The 15,310-nt window shown below is 41.6% G+C and overlaps 1 protein-coding gene across 1 annotated transcript in view; it reads right to left on the bottom strand.

Annotated features, from left to right (window-relative positions):
- Nucleotides 1-13,609, bottom strand: part of cpm (carboxypeptidase M) — a 28,675-nt gene extending 15,066 nt beyond the window's left edge. The window contains exons 1-3 of the mRNA XM_047390050.1: nucleotides 13,423-13,609; nucleotides 9,172-9,345; nucleotides 1,777-1,874 (exon numbers count right to left, since the gene is read on the bottom strand). Coding sequence (XP_047246006.1) covers nucleotides 1,777-1,874; nucleotides 9,172-9,331 — 258 coding nt within the window. The 5' untranslated portion in view covers nucleotides 9,332-9,345; nucleotides 13,423-13,609. The remainder of the gene's footprint in view (nucleotides 1-1,776; nucleotides 1,875-9,171; nucleotides 9,346-13,422) is intronic.
- Nucleotides 13,610-15,310: the final 1,701 nt, after the last annotated feature.

Here is a 15,310-nt window from a genome sequence, read left to right as displayed (position 1 = left end):
TATGCTGGAAGAAAGGTAGAAGCTGTGTAACCAGTAGTTTCAAATGCAATTGTTTACACTGAAACTGAATCTTTATCTTCCCAGAATAAATGAGGTTATTAAGTCTACAGGTCGGCCTCGGAAGAAACGAACTTCAGTCAAACATGAAGTCATGTCCTGGAAACTGCTCCCACAGACGTGCTCGGCAGACAGCGAAGGCAACATGAGACAGTGCTCCTGTAATGTGTGTATGCGGACTGAGGAAGAAAGGAGGTCTTTTTCTGGACGTTTCCACTGAACCGACACACTCCGCTGGCTCTGTTTACTGACTGTGTGTGAGAGACCATTGTGTGCCCAGCCGTGACTCGTCTCTTTAAGGACATTCTCACTGACTTGCAGAGATTAGCAGCCCCGACAGCCCGTGCTCTGTAACCATTGTTACCAGATGCTAATCAGCAGTCTATAATGGTTTCCATTAAACGATTTCAAATGGTCGTTTTTTTAACTGTTTAACAGGAGGTGACTTAAAAATACCATCACATAGCATATGTGATCTGTTTCAGTTCAACAAAATTTTACTTTAACTGATGTCAGCAGACCTCAGACTTGTATCAGCTTCTCTGCCTTTCCACAATGATGAAGAAATTTATGCTGATATTAAAGTTATAATTTGTAAGAGAAATAAATCTAGCCTGTTTACTTAAAGGCATCATTATACACTGTAAAAATATGTAACATGTAATATAAACGGCTTCGAACATCTACAGATATTTCCTCATTCTTCTTCGCTAAATAACTCAAGTTCATTTAGATTGGATGGAAAGTGTCTAAGAACATCTAGTTTTCAAATTTTGCAAGAGATTCTTTGTTGGATTTAGGTCTGGACGTTGACTAGGACATTTTAACACATGAATATGCTTTGATCAAAACCATCCCATTGCAAATCTGGCTGTATGCTCAGGTGCTGGAAGGTGAACCTCTGCCCCAGTCTCAAGTTCTCAGCAGCCTCTACAGGTTTTCTTCCGGGATTGTCCTGGATTTATCTCCATCTATCTTCTCATCAACTCTGACCAGCATCTCTGCCCCCCCCCATGAAGGATAGCCTGAAATTCTGCAGGAAGAACAAGAAGGGACAGTAGAAGCCTGGTAGTTATTTTTTCAGATAAAACCTTCTTCATTCCAGCAGTCATGCATCCTGACCCAGTTAATGTGCGGGGTGCTTCCTCCAGGTTCTGCCCAAGAAAAAACGAGTGAAATCAAGCGCTCACCAAGACAAACTTCATCCACCAAATCAGAAACAGTCTGGTGATAATCGGTGAGTTTTCAAGCAAGATCTAGTACTGTGAAACAAGGCTAAAGTGATAAAGAAGTAGATCAAAAATCAGAACTTTGAAATGTTGGACCTGTGGTAAAGTAACTTGTCAGATCTCAACCCCACTGTCAACATGTGGTCAGTTGTCTAAAGGCAAGAGGAGAAACAGAGATGTTTTGATTTGAGTAAAATCTTTAAATAAATTCCTTTTCTCTCACCGAGTCCTTCCTGTTGGTTTTGTTGCTTCTACTGAATTAACCAACATCTGTGTTATACTGTTTTAATGTTGACTCAGCCTGCTGTCCGTTTTCATCTGATAATAATACAGGCCACCCTGCAGTCTGTTGTCCGAGCACAAAAGAGTTCATGGACTGTGTCGGACTCTGAAAAGGGTTTTGTGGATCTCTTTAGCAACTGTTCAGACCCGCTTCCTGCTAAACAGGAAGGGTTCTGTTGTAGTCGTGTATGTGCATGTGTTCTCCCACCTCATTTCCATGCATGTTCGCCACATATTTGAACTCCGGGACTCCGACAGTGTGGTGGCGAGGGCTGACACCCAGAGCCAACACCCATAGCTGCTGTCCTGAGGACACAGAAAGTAAAAAGATATTTTTTACTGGATGAGTCAGACTTTGTAGAGTTCTGGGCCCTCATGTACGAAGCGTACTTACGCACAAAAACCTTGCGATGTAATGTTTTAGGCACAATTTGGCATGTACAAAAATTAACTCTGCGTATAGGTGTGCGGAAATCCACGCAATCTTTTGACCTGCCGTGAAAATGTGTGGAAGCCTCGAACAATTTTTCAATCGACAATAATAAACTACAGAGAACTAAAACCCACATGAATACCCTGAAACATGACTCTATTCAGTTTATTTAACACATGGAGCATCAATCCTGATGTTTTTAAATTAATTTAAGCTTTTATGGTTTAAACCCGAGTGATGAAACTGAATCACATTTAGCCTCATACAATAACGTAACACACCTCAGAAAATTATGGAAACAACATTAGTCGGATGTAAACTGTAAAACGTCCTTTCTTTTTGTCACCTGTAGATGGAAATGCTCATTGGTCTGTACGCTGAGGAGCATAAAATGCATTTGAATAATCTAAGGAACACTTTCATTCTCACTGAGAAAGAAAATGTTGGATCAGCAGATTAATCTCAAACAAGTCAGTTTAGATGATTCCTAAGTTGGACAAGTTGTAAAAAATCACACACATCCATAAATAGCTGCATAAAGTTGCACGTAATTGTGGAACGATGGCAATTTTGGCACAGCTGGAGGACATCGCCAATGGCAGAAGTTGGAGGGAGCGTTTTTTTCAAAGATCATACTGATCTGCTGGTACATGATGATGCATTGCCCAGGGCAATTATTTTGGAGCTCTGCATGGAGCTGGCCTCAGTGTTACAGAGGGAAACCATGAGGAACCGTGTGTTGCTGGTACCAGTTCAAATTCTCACTACGCTGTGGTCCTTTTTAGCGGGAACTGACTGACAAATCGGGTATTTAACAGGCATCCTTGAGCTGGGCCATGCCAGCCATACCGGACGGCCTCATCCATATGTTGCTCAGATATATATTAAATTCCCCTAAAATATGGCTAAAATGGTAAACATTATATTGTAATTTGAAGCAACAACATGTATTCAGAGCTATGGACTGCTTTAAGGACACCATCTGTAAATTAATTTTCTTTTGTGAATAGAAACCATCTTCATTCAATATATGTGCAACCTATTTGTGATGGCCAAATGTGTCCCAGGAACGCATCGGCACATTGGCCTCCTCAACTGATGATTCCTTTATATTATAATAATAATCAGAATTATTCTAATTATAATAGTTGTGCTGGAAACAAACTTCAAGCAGGCTCCCTGTGGGATGGCGGCTTCAAATGTGATGTTTATTGTCTGTCTGCTTTTTTATGTGACGTCCTGAATGGTTTTAAAGATTTAAAGTACTTCACGTCGTTTGTGTGGTGATAGTCTTCCTAATAGAAATATGGGAGGAATATTCATGCCAGCTATAACTGAGCTCAATGCAGGAGCTAGATAGCGCTGTTTGGATTTCACACATAGCCTAAATTGCTAAATAAGTTTTATTCCAGCCATGGAACATAATTCAGCTCCTATCGTGTTAATGTCATCTAACCTTCTACCACTTCATTTTTTAAATGCATTACTTATACCGGGGGAAATACTGCCAAATGAATTTAAACTTTTTGCCTTCATCTTGGACACTGAAATCTGTATTTCATATTCAGTGAATTTGGACATGTGATGGATGCCTTCCAATTATTTATACTACTTTGCATATGTATTTATGGGCGGAGACCGGGCGCTTCCAGCGCCACGTGCAGCTGTGCTAAATTCACCCCAGATTGGGATGTATGAAGGCTACGTGTGCAGTGACATGTCTATGCACAGGGTCGTACATCTGAATTTTTTGGTGGAACAGAACCTGCATTATAGTAATTTATAGACTCAGGATGAATGGATAGATGGACGGATGGATCTTACTTATCCAGACCTGGAAAAAAGTGAATTAAATATCATATGCATGCAGTATCATGTGTTTTACTGAGACATGGCTGCAGGATCATATCCCCAACTCCAGCATCTCTCTGCCGGGCTTTTTAACCATACGAGCAGACAGAGATTAAAAGAGGAGCGGCAAATGTAAAGGAGGTGGACTGGCAGTACTTGTGAACAACAGATGGTGTAATCCAGGACATGTTAATGTGAAGTGTCATCTCTGCAGTCCAGATATTGAACTGTTGGCAGTAAGTTTTCGTCCATATTATTTACCCAGAGAGTTCACCAGTGTTATTTTGGTAACAGTTTACGTTCCACCTTCCGCTGTTGCTGACACTGCATGTGATGCCATCAGCTCAGTTGTTGTTAAGCTACAGACACAAAACCCCAATGCTTTTGTGGCAATTTCTGGTGATTTTAACCATGCTTCACTCTCTGCTACACTTCCAACGTTTCAACAATTTGTCAGCTGCTCTACCAGAGAAAACAAAACATTAGATTTGTTTTATGCAAATGTCAAGGACTCATACATCTCTACAGCAAGACCTCCTCTAGGAAAATCAGATCACAATCTTGTTTTTCTCTGCTCGAAATATAAGCCCCTTGTTCAGAGACAACCTGTAATAAAGAGGACTGTGAGAAAATGGTCACAGGAAGCTAAAGAAGCTCTGCAAGGTTGCTTTGAGGCTACAGACTGGGATGCACTGTGCCAGCCACATGGAGAGGACATCAATGCCATGACTGAGTGTGTAACCGACTATATAAACTTCTGTGTGGATAACATCATCCCCACCAGAACCGTGAGATGCTTCCCCAATAACAAACCTTGGATCACCAGTGACCTGAAGGACCTGCTTAACAAGAAAAAAAGAGCCTTCAGAGAAGGAGACAGAGAATTATACAGAAGCAACTTAAAGTCAAGATAAGAGACAGCAAGGAGGTGTACAAGAAGAAGCTGGAGAGCAGCTCCAGCAAAACAATATCAGAGATGTGTGGTCAGGGATGAAGAAGATCACAGGCTTCAGGTAGAGGGATGATCAGACCGATGGAGGTCTGGACAGAGCCAATGAACTGAACACATTCTTCAATAGGTTCAGTTCAGAAACAAGCTCAGCATCCTCCTCTCCTGCTCACAGCCAAACAGACATTCCATCTTCCTTTGACCCACAGGACCCACAGCTGTCCAGTAACACCTCACATTTTTTATCTTCAACCTCAGCCCTAGACCCTTCTGCTTCTACATGTTTGCCTTCAACCATATCAGAAGATGCTGATGCTTCCTTTGCTTCACCCTTCCACCTGTGTGTCTCAAGATGTCAGGTGAAGAGACAACTGGAGAGACTGAATCGGAATAAGGCTGCAGGTCCAGATTATGTCAGCTCTAGAGTCCTAAAGGCCTGTGCAGAGCAGCTCTGTGGGATTCTGCAGCACCTCTTCAACCTTAGCCTGGCCCAGAAGGTTCCGGTGTTGTGGAAGACCTCCTGTCTTGTTCCGGTACCAAAGAAAACTCACCCATCAGTCCTCAATGACTATAGACCTGTTGCCCTGACATCTCACATCACGAAGGTCCTAGAGAGACTCCTGTTGGCCCACCTGAGTAAGCAAACAATAAACCATCAGGATGCCCTTCAGTTTGCTTATCGCTGTGAAGTTGGAGTTGAAGATGCCATCATACACCTGCTTCAACAAACCCACTGTCATCTGGACAAAGCCAGCAGCACTGTGAGGATCAAGTTTTTTGATCTCTCCAGTGCATTTAATACAATCCAACCTGATTTGCTTTGTCAGAAACTCCAGAAGACTCAGGTGGAGGCCTCAACAATCTCCTGGATCAAAGACTACCTGACAAACAGACCACAGTTTGTGAGACTGAAGGGTTGTGAGTCTAACCAGGTAGTCAGCAGCACAGGAGCACCACAGGGGACTGTACTCTCACCATTCCTTTTCACTCTGTACACCTCACACTTCCAGTACAAGACGGACTCCTGTCATCTGCAGAAATACTCGGATGGTTCTGCAGTCGTTGGTGGATCAGAGATGGACAAGAAGCTGAGTACAGGAAGGTGGTGGACCGCTTTGTGGCATGGTGTGGAAACAATCATCTCATTTTGAACGTGACTAAAACAAAGGAGATGATTGTAGATTTTAAGAGAAACAGGAATAAGTCAAAAACTATTTCCATCATGGGAGAAGAAGTGGAGGTGGTGGAGGAGTATAAATACCTCGGTGTTCACCTGGACAACAGACTAGAGTGGAGATGCAACTGTGAAGCCATCTACAAGAAGGGACATAGCAGACTGTACTTCTTGAGGAAGCTTAGGTCCTTTGGTGTTTGCAGCAAGATGCTGCATATCTTCTATAAGTCTGTTGTGGAGAGGGTGATCTCTTCTACCATCATCTGCTGGAGAAGCAGCATCAGAACCAGGGATTAAAAAAGCTCAACAAGCTGATAAAGAAGGCTGGTTCTGTTCTGGGGACTCCTCTGGAACCTCTGGAGATCATTGTGGAAAGAAGGATTCTTCATAAAATGAAGAACATTATGGAGAACCCTGAGCATCCTCTTCATGAGACTGTCCTACAACAACAGAGTGTCTTCAGTCAGAGGCTTCTTCAGATCTGCTGTAAGACGGAGCACTACAGGAGATCCTTCCTGCCCACAGCCATCAGCATCTACAACGGCTCTTTGAGGAAACCTTCATAATATGATCTATAACAACATTTAATTTCCCTTTGGGATTAATAAAGTATTTTTGAATTGAATTGAATTGAATTGAATGATTCCAAATTTTTCCATTTGGAAAACTTTTCAAATAGGAATCCTGTGTTTTATTACATGTAGAAGAACATTTATAGATTATAGATTAGGTCAACACCACAGAGTTTTCAGCATGGCTCTTCCAGGACTATTTAGGTTAAAAACCTCAGTAAAAACCAGCCGTATTTTCCATATAAACACAGCAACTGCAACTATTTTGAAAGCTGTGCCACAAACTGACTGAATGAAGCCGTGCAAGCCTCAGCATGTCTTCAGCTCACACTCAGAGAGAGGTGAACTACAGCAAAGTGTGGATGAGTCACCACAGCAGCTCGGCGGAAAGGGTGGCTCAACCCAGATCGATGAGGCGAGAAGAGAAAAAAACACACAAACTGGTTTGGAAGGAGGCCAGTTGGTGTCCTGGATTAGCTCAGATTAGCTGTGTGTGTCAGTCTGTGTGTGATTAGCCCGATTAAAGCGTCCCAGATTAAATGAGCCACTGTCTTCAGTCCCGTCATTTGATCGCAGCAGTAGACTCCGGCTGGTGTCCAGGTTGCTACGGTGACAGACACCTGATACTTCACGGGTAAATGATCATCCTCTGTCACTGTAGGCAGAGAGACCTGTCTATCCTACATGTGGAAACAAATGACTTCAGATGCAGATTTAAAACATGTTGTGCATCTGGCAAAACATTTAGAGAACCTAACTTCCAGGTGTGGAAATTAAAGTTTTCTTGCCAAGCTGACAGGAACAGGGCTGCACGAAGGCACAGTTGGTAGCACTGTTGCCTTACAGCAAGAAGGTCCTTGGTTCAACTCCTGGTCTACGGTCTTTGTGCATGGAGTTTGTGTGTTCTCCCCATGCGTGTGTGGGTTCTCTCTGATTATTCCGGCTTCCTCCCACAGTCTGAAAACATGAGGTTAATTGGTCAGTCTTAATTGCCCTTAGGTGTGAATGGTTGTGTGCATGGTTGTTTGTCCTGTGTGTCTCTGTGTTGCGTTGTGATGGACTGGCGACCTGTCCAGGGTGTACACGCCTCTCGCCCGTAGACCGCTGGAGATAGGCACCAGCTCCCCAGCGACCCTGTATGAAGAAGCAGGTATAGAAGATGGGTGGATGGATGCTGACAGAAACACACCCAAAAGACCTGCAGCTGGAACAGCCAACTTATTGACTTTGAGGGGCCTGAATACAAATGCATGTCATTCTTTTGAAACCCATGCATCATCGTCTTTTCCATTCAAAATTATGCAGTACATCACAAACCATGGACAAGTTCAAGGACTATGAATACTTTTGCAAAGTGTTGTAAAACTGACTTTAATCTAACTGTGTCCACAAGACACCAAATTACCTTGATGTTTAGAGCCAAATCAGATGTTGCTACCTTAAAAATAACTTCTTTTTCTGCTCACACCTTGTAGCCACGGTCAGATGGGGTAGAGATCGGAACATGGTCTAGGAGAAAAAAGTCTGCTTCTGTAACAGTACAGAGCCTTAAAAATTAACAACCCTCATTACTTCCTTTGGCTCACTTCCAGTTGATACAGGGGCAAAATACCTCTATAAGGTGTAGGAATATGGGCACATGATCCCCACTATGAAACATGGTGTTGGCAGGACCATGCCAAGGAGATTTTTTTCTTCGGTGGGGACAGGGAAGCTGGGTGGAGTTGATGGGAAGGTGGATGGAGCTAAATAACAAGAACCCTAAACATACAGCCAAGGCTCCAGCCTAATGGATTAGATTTGGGGTGCACCCATTGATCGGCCCCGATTTCCTTAATTTTGAGTGATCGGCGGATACTTACATGTGAAACTGATCTTGTCCACCAATCTTATCTACCTCAGCAAAGGTCTGAAAATCACCCACTGTTCCTTTTTGCTCTGCCGTGAGCGAGGGCTGACTGACAGACCCGCTCACCAGGTCACGTCTGCACGAGCGCAGTTCACAACTGTTGACAACATAAGATTGGAACAGGGAAGGTGTGTTGTGTCCTTATGACACTGGACAATGTAAGTTATAAAGAAAATCAGTATCAGCAGGTCAAGCTTTTTAAAGATTGGTAATATGTGATCAGCTAGAAAACTGCAATTGGTGCACCCCTAGTTTAGATCAAAGTATATTCATGTTTTTAAGTGGCCTAGTCAAAGTCCAGGTGAGTCCATGTTGGATGTAGCTTGACTGAAGAATGGGCTAAAATCCATAGCCCGTAGAGGTTTTTTTTTCTTTGCAGTTCCAGTTAATCGTGTGTGGACAACACCTACAGGAAGACTTGTTTGATCTTTGCTTAACATGTATTCAGGCTTCTCCCACATGACTGATGGTCTGAGTAACAGCTGAGGACCATCTGAGCAGCTCTCTCCATGTGGACTGGGTCCAAATCCGGATTGACCTCTGTTTGCTTAGACCAGACTTTATTTACCGGATCTTTCTCCCATTTTACTATTAGATGTTTTTTTTTTCCTGACGTTCTGACAGCTGCAGACTGGAAACACCAACAAAGAGCTGCAGCTCTGCAGATGCTGCAGCTCAGTCATGTGTCCACCATGAACCCAACTGCTGCTGTTACCTTTCACTGACTTCCCGATGCTGTACAGGTGTGTGATGTCGGGGTTGGCGGAGCTGACCTGGTGGAGGTACTGCTCAATCTCACTGTTGCTGTGGTAACGAAACTCTAACATCAAGGTGGGGACAAGGAGGAAAAGGAGGAGGAAGAGGGATGACGACATCCCTGCAGAGTCACCTATAAGATAAAAATAAAGCAGGTGTGATGCTGGTTGCAGTTCAGATTTGAATTTTCAGTAAATAATTGTTGTGTTTTTTAGGTTTTATTGTTCTCATTTTATTCTTTTATTTGATTGATTTGGTGACACTAAACTGTCAGCAGTTCAGTTGCTGAACTTCAGACGCACAGATGTTCAGCTGATGTTAAACTGCTGGAGCAGAACCACATAATAAACACATCACCCAAAGTTCTTCACTGGGTTTTAACAGGAAACTGTATGGTAAAGAGTTTCCTACAGCAAGAGTGTAAAAATTGTGGCCCTTAAAATAATTTTGTGTGGCCCCTAAAGCCAGTTCAAAGGATGGTACAAATCTGGCCCTCCAGACAATGGAGGTGATCCAGATGGAAACCTTCTGTAATATTTTAGGATGAGGTTTTCACTGAGAATTTTATATCTTCTTTAAATATAATGAATATGATTTCAATATGAATCCGGCTGTTTAAATTACCAGGCCTTATATTTCAATCTGATTGTGATGAATTTTAATAAAAATGTATAAAACTAGACTTTATTAAATTAGGACCAACTGTACTGTATGTTGTATTATAATTTTTTTTCACAATCTTATTATATTGACTTTTAAATTGATTTATTTGCAAAAAATCTAAATTCGCTAAAGGCAAGGCAAGGAAGAGAGGACACAAACCTGAGTCCATTTTTTATGTGGGAAACTAGTTGGACCAGAGATGAAAACATTGGTGAACGTTCCTGGTAACCTATTATAGCCTTAACATCTTGCACAGAGACATCAGGTCAAAGTTCAACCTGTTTTTATTTTAACTGAACTACTGTGTGTCCTCGAGCTCTGTGTCCTGATTGGCTGAATAGCTTCATGTTTCTGCTAACGTTGCCTCTGCTGTTGGAGAATTTTAACTGAGGAGTAAAACTGTAATAACACCGCCTGTTGATTCCCTCAGGAATGCTGCCAAGGTTTATAAAGAGGTTACCGTCAACGCCTTGAAATCTAACAAACACTCATCTGTGACCCAACTTTTGTCTATATTCAACCTGCCCTAAATACTCTGCATATCCTGTAGATGAAACAAGGGCAACCGAACATTAACGCTGTGTTAAATGACCATCTGTCAATACAGTCAAAGAAGTAGTTCTAATTATTGGAGATCAAACTTCACTGGAAAATGTCCTTTTATCTGACACATGATTTGCAAAAAAAGGAAAATATTTACAAGAGTTCCCACCTTTAAAGAATTGACATATTGCAACAACATAGAAAATATGCAGAAAGAAATTCAAATTCAATTCAATTTCAAAATACTTTATTAATCCCAAAGAGAGATTAAATATTGTTATAGCTCATATTATGAAGGTTTCTTCAAAGAGCCGTTGTAGATGCTGATGGCTGTGGGCAGGAAGGATCTCCTGTAGCGCTCCGTCTTACAGCAGATCTGAAGAAGCCTCTGACTGAAGACACGCTGTTGTTGTAGGACAGTCTCATGAAGAGGATGCTCAGGGTTCTCCATAATGTTCTTCGTTTTATGAAGAATCCTTCTTTCCACAATGATCTCCAGAGGTTCCAGAGGAGTCCCCAGAACAGAACCAGCCTTCTTTATCAGCTTGTTGAGTTTTTTTAAGTCCCTGGTTCTGATGCTGCTTCCCCAGCAGATGATGGTAGAAGAGATCACACTCTCCACAACAGACTTATAGAAGATATGCAGCATTTTGCTGCAAACACTGAAGGACCTAAGCTTCCTCAAGAAGTACAGTCTGCTCTGTCCCTTCTTGTAGATGGCTTCACAGTTGCATCTCCACTCCAGTCTGTTGTCCAGGTGAACACCGAGGTATTTATACTCCTCCACCACCTCCACTTCTTCTCCCATGATAGAAATAGTTTTTGACTTATTCCTTTTTCTCTTAAAATCTACAATCATCTCCTTTGTTTTAGTCACGTTCAAAATGAGATGATTGTTTCCACACCATGCCACAAAGCGGTCCACCACCTTCCTGTACTCAGCTTCTTGTCCATCTCTGATCCACCCCACGACTGCAGAATCATCTGAGTATTTCTGCAGATGACAGGAGTCTGTCTTGTACTGGAAGTCTGAGGTGTACAGAGTGAAAAGGAATGGTGAGAGTACTGTCCCCTGTGGTGCTCCTGTGCTGCTGACTACCTGGTTAGACTCACAACCCTTCAGTCTCACAAACTGTGGTCTGTTTGTCAGGTAGTCTTTGATCCAGGAGATTGTTGAGGCCTCCATCTGAGTCTTCTGGAGTTTCTGACAAAGCAAATCAGGTTGGATTGTATTAAATGTTCTGGAGAAATCAAAGAACATGATCCTCACAGTGCTGCTGGCTTTGTCCAGATGACAGTGGGTTTGTTGAAGCAGGTGTATGATGGCATCTTCAACTCCAACTCCACAGCGATAAGCAAACTGAAGGGGGTCCTGATGGTTTACTGTTTGCTTACTCAGGTGGGCCAACAGGAGTCTCTCTAGGACCTTCATAATGTGAGATGTCAGGGCAACAGGTCTATAGTCATTGAGGACTGATGGGTGAGTTTTCTTTGGTACCGGAACAAGACAGGAGGTCTTCCACAACACCGGAACCTTCTTCTGGGCCAGGCTAAGGTTGAAGAGGTGCTGCAGAATCCCACAGAGCTGCTCTGCACAGGCCTTCAGGACTCTAGGGCTGACATGATCTGGACCTGCAGCCTTATTCCTATTCTGTCTCTCCAGTTGTCTCTTCACCTGACTTCTTGAGACACACAGGTGGAAGGGGGAAGCAAAGGAAGCATCAGCATCTTCTGATATGGTTGAAGGCAAACATGTAGAAGCAGAAGGGTCTAGGGCTGAGGTTGAAGATAAAAAATGTGAGGTGTTACTGGACAGCTGTGGGTCCTGTGGGTCAAAGGAAGATGGAATGTCTGTTTGGCTGTGAGCAGGAGAGGAGGATGCTGAGCTTGTTTCTGAACTGAACCTATTGAAGAATGTGTTCAGTTCATTGGCTCTGTCCAGACCTCCATCGGTCTGATCATCCCTCTACCTGAAGCCTGTGATCTTCTTCATCCCTGTCCACACATCTCTGATATTGTTTTGCTGGAGCTGCTCTCCAGCTTCTTTTTGTACACCTCCTTGCTGTCTCTTATCTTGACTTTAAGTTGCTTCTGTATAATCCTCAATAATTCTCTGTCTCCCTCTCAATGTTTGAGTTTTCTTTTTTTTTAATGTTTACGTTTTCTGCACTCACTAAGCCGTAAATATGACGGTTTGATGATAGTAAAAACATCATCCTAAAAGGTTCTCAGTACAATGTTCTTAATTTCATTTTCAGAGAAGAACTGGAATAAATAAATAAACTTTTCAGAGGCATTAAATATTTATTTTAAGGTACTTTAACTGGTTTTATGTTAGGCTTTTGAATTAACATGCAATTACACAAAAAAGTTAAAATGCAAAAATGTTTTCCCAAACAAAATACTAACTGAAATTTAGTTTTAGTTTGAAATAACTGAAGTAAATAAGTCTCGCCTTTGTAAGGCAGTTCAGTTAGCATCAAACTAGAAATAATAATAATTTAAAATATTCTTGATGACATTGAAAAAACACCAGGTTATAAAGCTTCCCAGTACAATATGTATCACTCTCAAATAAGGTGGAATAAATTAATGCTTAACTAAATCAATAAATACTTTTTTAGTTGCATTAAAAGTTACCTTTGGCTTAAAATAAATAACTTTCAAGCCTTGATTTTTAGTTTCTGCGTCAGATTATTTTATTAGTTTAATTAAGTATTAATGAGAAAACTAGAGTTGAGTTGAAGCTTAGTTATTGATGACATTTTTAAATTGTCCAATTAAACTCAACATATCATAAAACACCACAATAAAACAAACCACTAGAATTAACAAATAAAACACAGAAATGTCAAAATTTACGAAAGAAAAATCGGCGCTACGAGCCAAATGACCGGTGCCGCCATGGTTTCTCTAAACTCCGGACACCAGAAAGTCTTTAACAGAACCCCGTCAGAGAGTTCTATCAGTATCCGCCAGCAGACGGTCAGAACCGGTGTCTTACCTGTCCGACTCCGGCCGTCTCCCCGCTGGGCTCAGCGACACACCGACACCGGCAGACTGACGGGGAGCCGCATCTGCCGCTGAGCGTTACTCATTCTCCACCAGCGCCTCCCTGACGCCGTCTTGGAGGGGCGGAGCTTGGCCGTCCAACAGGTTCATGAATGAAACAGAGCGCTGATTCATTCAGTTTTAATATATTCAGCTTTTTTAAAACCTCATTTACATTCTAGTTTCACCTGCTGTGGATGGAGCAGAAGCGATAATTAAATTACACAAGGGAAGCAATTCACCAAGAAGTTTCTAATTTCTACATAAAGTTATCTTTAAGTGGACAACAAGCACTCCTTTAATCTGAATATAAGTGGTTCTTACTCCTTCAGACAAGATTGTTAACCGTCATCTATATAATGCCAACCTTTCATTACAAAAGAATAAATGGTGAATCGGTATATATATATACCCTGCGATGGACTGGCGACCTGTCCAGGGTGTACCCTGCCTCTCGCCCATAGACTGCTGAAGATAGGCACCAGCTTCCCTGTGACCCACTATGGAATAAGCGGTAGAAAATGACTGACTGACTGACTGACTATATATATATTGTGTGTGACCTATGGAGTAGGCTACCTTCAAGAAATATTCCCTGAAGGCTTCCTGTTGGGAACACGGTTTTAAATTATGAGCTTCAGAGAACATTCTCTAAACATTTACAAAAGGGTGGTTGCACTGTAAAATGGCCATTTAAGAGGACCTGCAGGACATGTCTTTTGAAGGTTTCCTGAAAGCTAATTAAAATTTTCACAGCGTGGTCCTAAGGACATCTTTAGAGAACATACTGCAAAGATTCCCTAAATAATAGTTGCTACATTCCTAGTGTGATCTTCAGGGAAATCTCTAAGTAATGTTTCTTTCAAGAAGAGTTCCCTGCAGGTTAGAGGCTACACTCACAATGTAGCTATAAGAGAAAAAACACAACATAAAGGTTCCAATTTTATGCCAACAGGGCATACGAAGTGGTGGAGTGGTTGTGTTACAGGCACTTAGCATCCGACAGTCCATCAGAACAGAGAGTAAAAACCTTTAGGTTACCATGGCTAACATATTTCTTCTCCCATCTTCTGTCTTCAGATGCTTACTGAAAATGTATTAAAAAATCTACTCTTTTTATTACTTTGAAGCAGAGTATTTAAACTAGGAACACCCCTAACACCTCTTTAGCTGGTATAGAACTAAGCAGCCTGGCTGATCTTGTTAGTGGACTTTGTTCATAACTGGACTTTGACCAGCTGGAGAACAGTTTAACTAAGCCATTTAAAGAGGTTTCTAAAAAACAAACCCTCCTGATTGGTAGATCCATATTAGCAAGGTAGCATTCGGCAAACCAGAAACAATTATACAATATTGACCTGGAGCCAGAATGAAATCATATCACTGGTTTAGATCTAAAAATACTTTTGCAAAGCAAACCATCAATAAAACGATAAATCCTATTAGAAACAGCTGAGTTTAGGGTATTAATCCACAGTAACACTGGAAGCAATTAAAAATAAATGCTGCATGCATGTAAAAATCCATATAGACATTAAATTAACACAATCAATAGCTTTAATTATAGCATAAAGAGTAATCAAATGTGTCTTCTAAGCAGTTTCTATAAACCGTTGCATTTGTAAGTAGCTTAGAGGAAAGCAATTGTAATTATTGATCTGAAAATGCTCTAACAAATCTAAATAATAAACTCATTTTTTGGGGTTTTGAAGCTTTCTGGTTCTCTGTAATATGCACTGAGGTTGAAGAAGGTAAACCATTGTCCCCTTGACCTTCAGTAGAAACAGCTGTAGGAGCTTTTAAAAACGAATCTGTTAATGCAGAGAATTATTGTAGCTTTA

This window comes from Girardinichthys multiradiatus, chromosome 17 (assembly GCF_021462225.1).
Source record: "Girardinichthys multiradiatus isolate DD_20200921_A chromosome 17, DD_fGirMul_XY1, whole genome shotgun sequence".
Classification (NCBI taxonomy): Eukaryota; Metazoa; Chordata; class Actinopteri; order Cyprinodontiformes; family Goodeidae; genus Girardinichthys; species Girardinichthys multiradiatus.
This window is presented reverse-complemented; position numbering and strand designations above follow the sequence as displayed.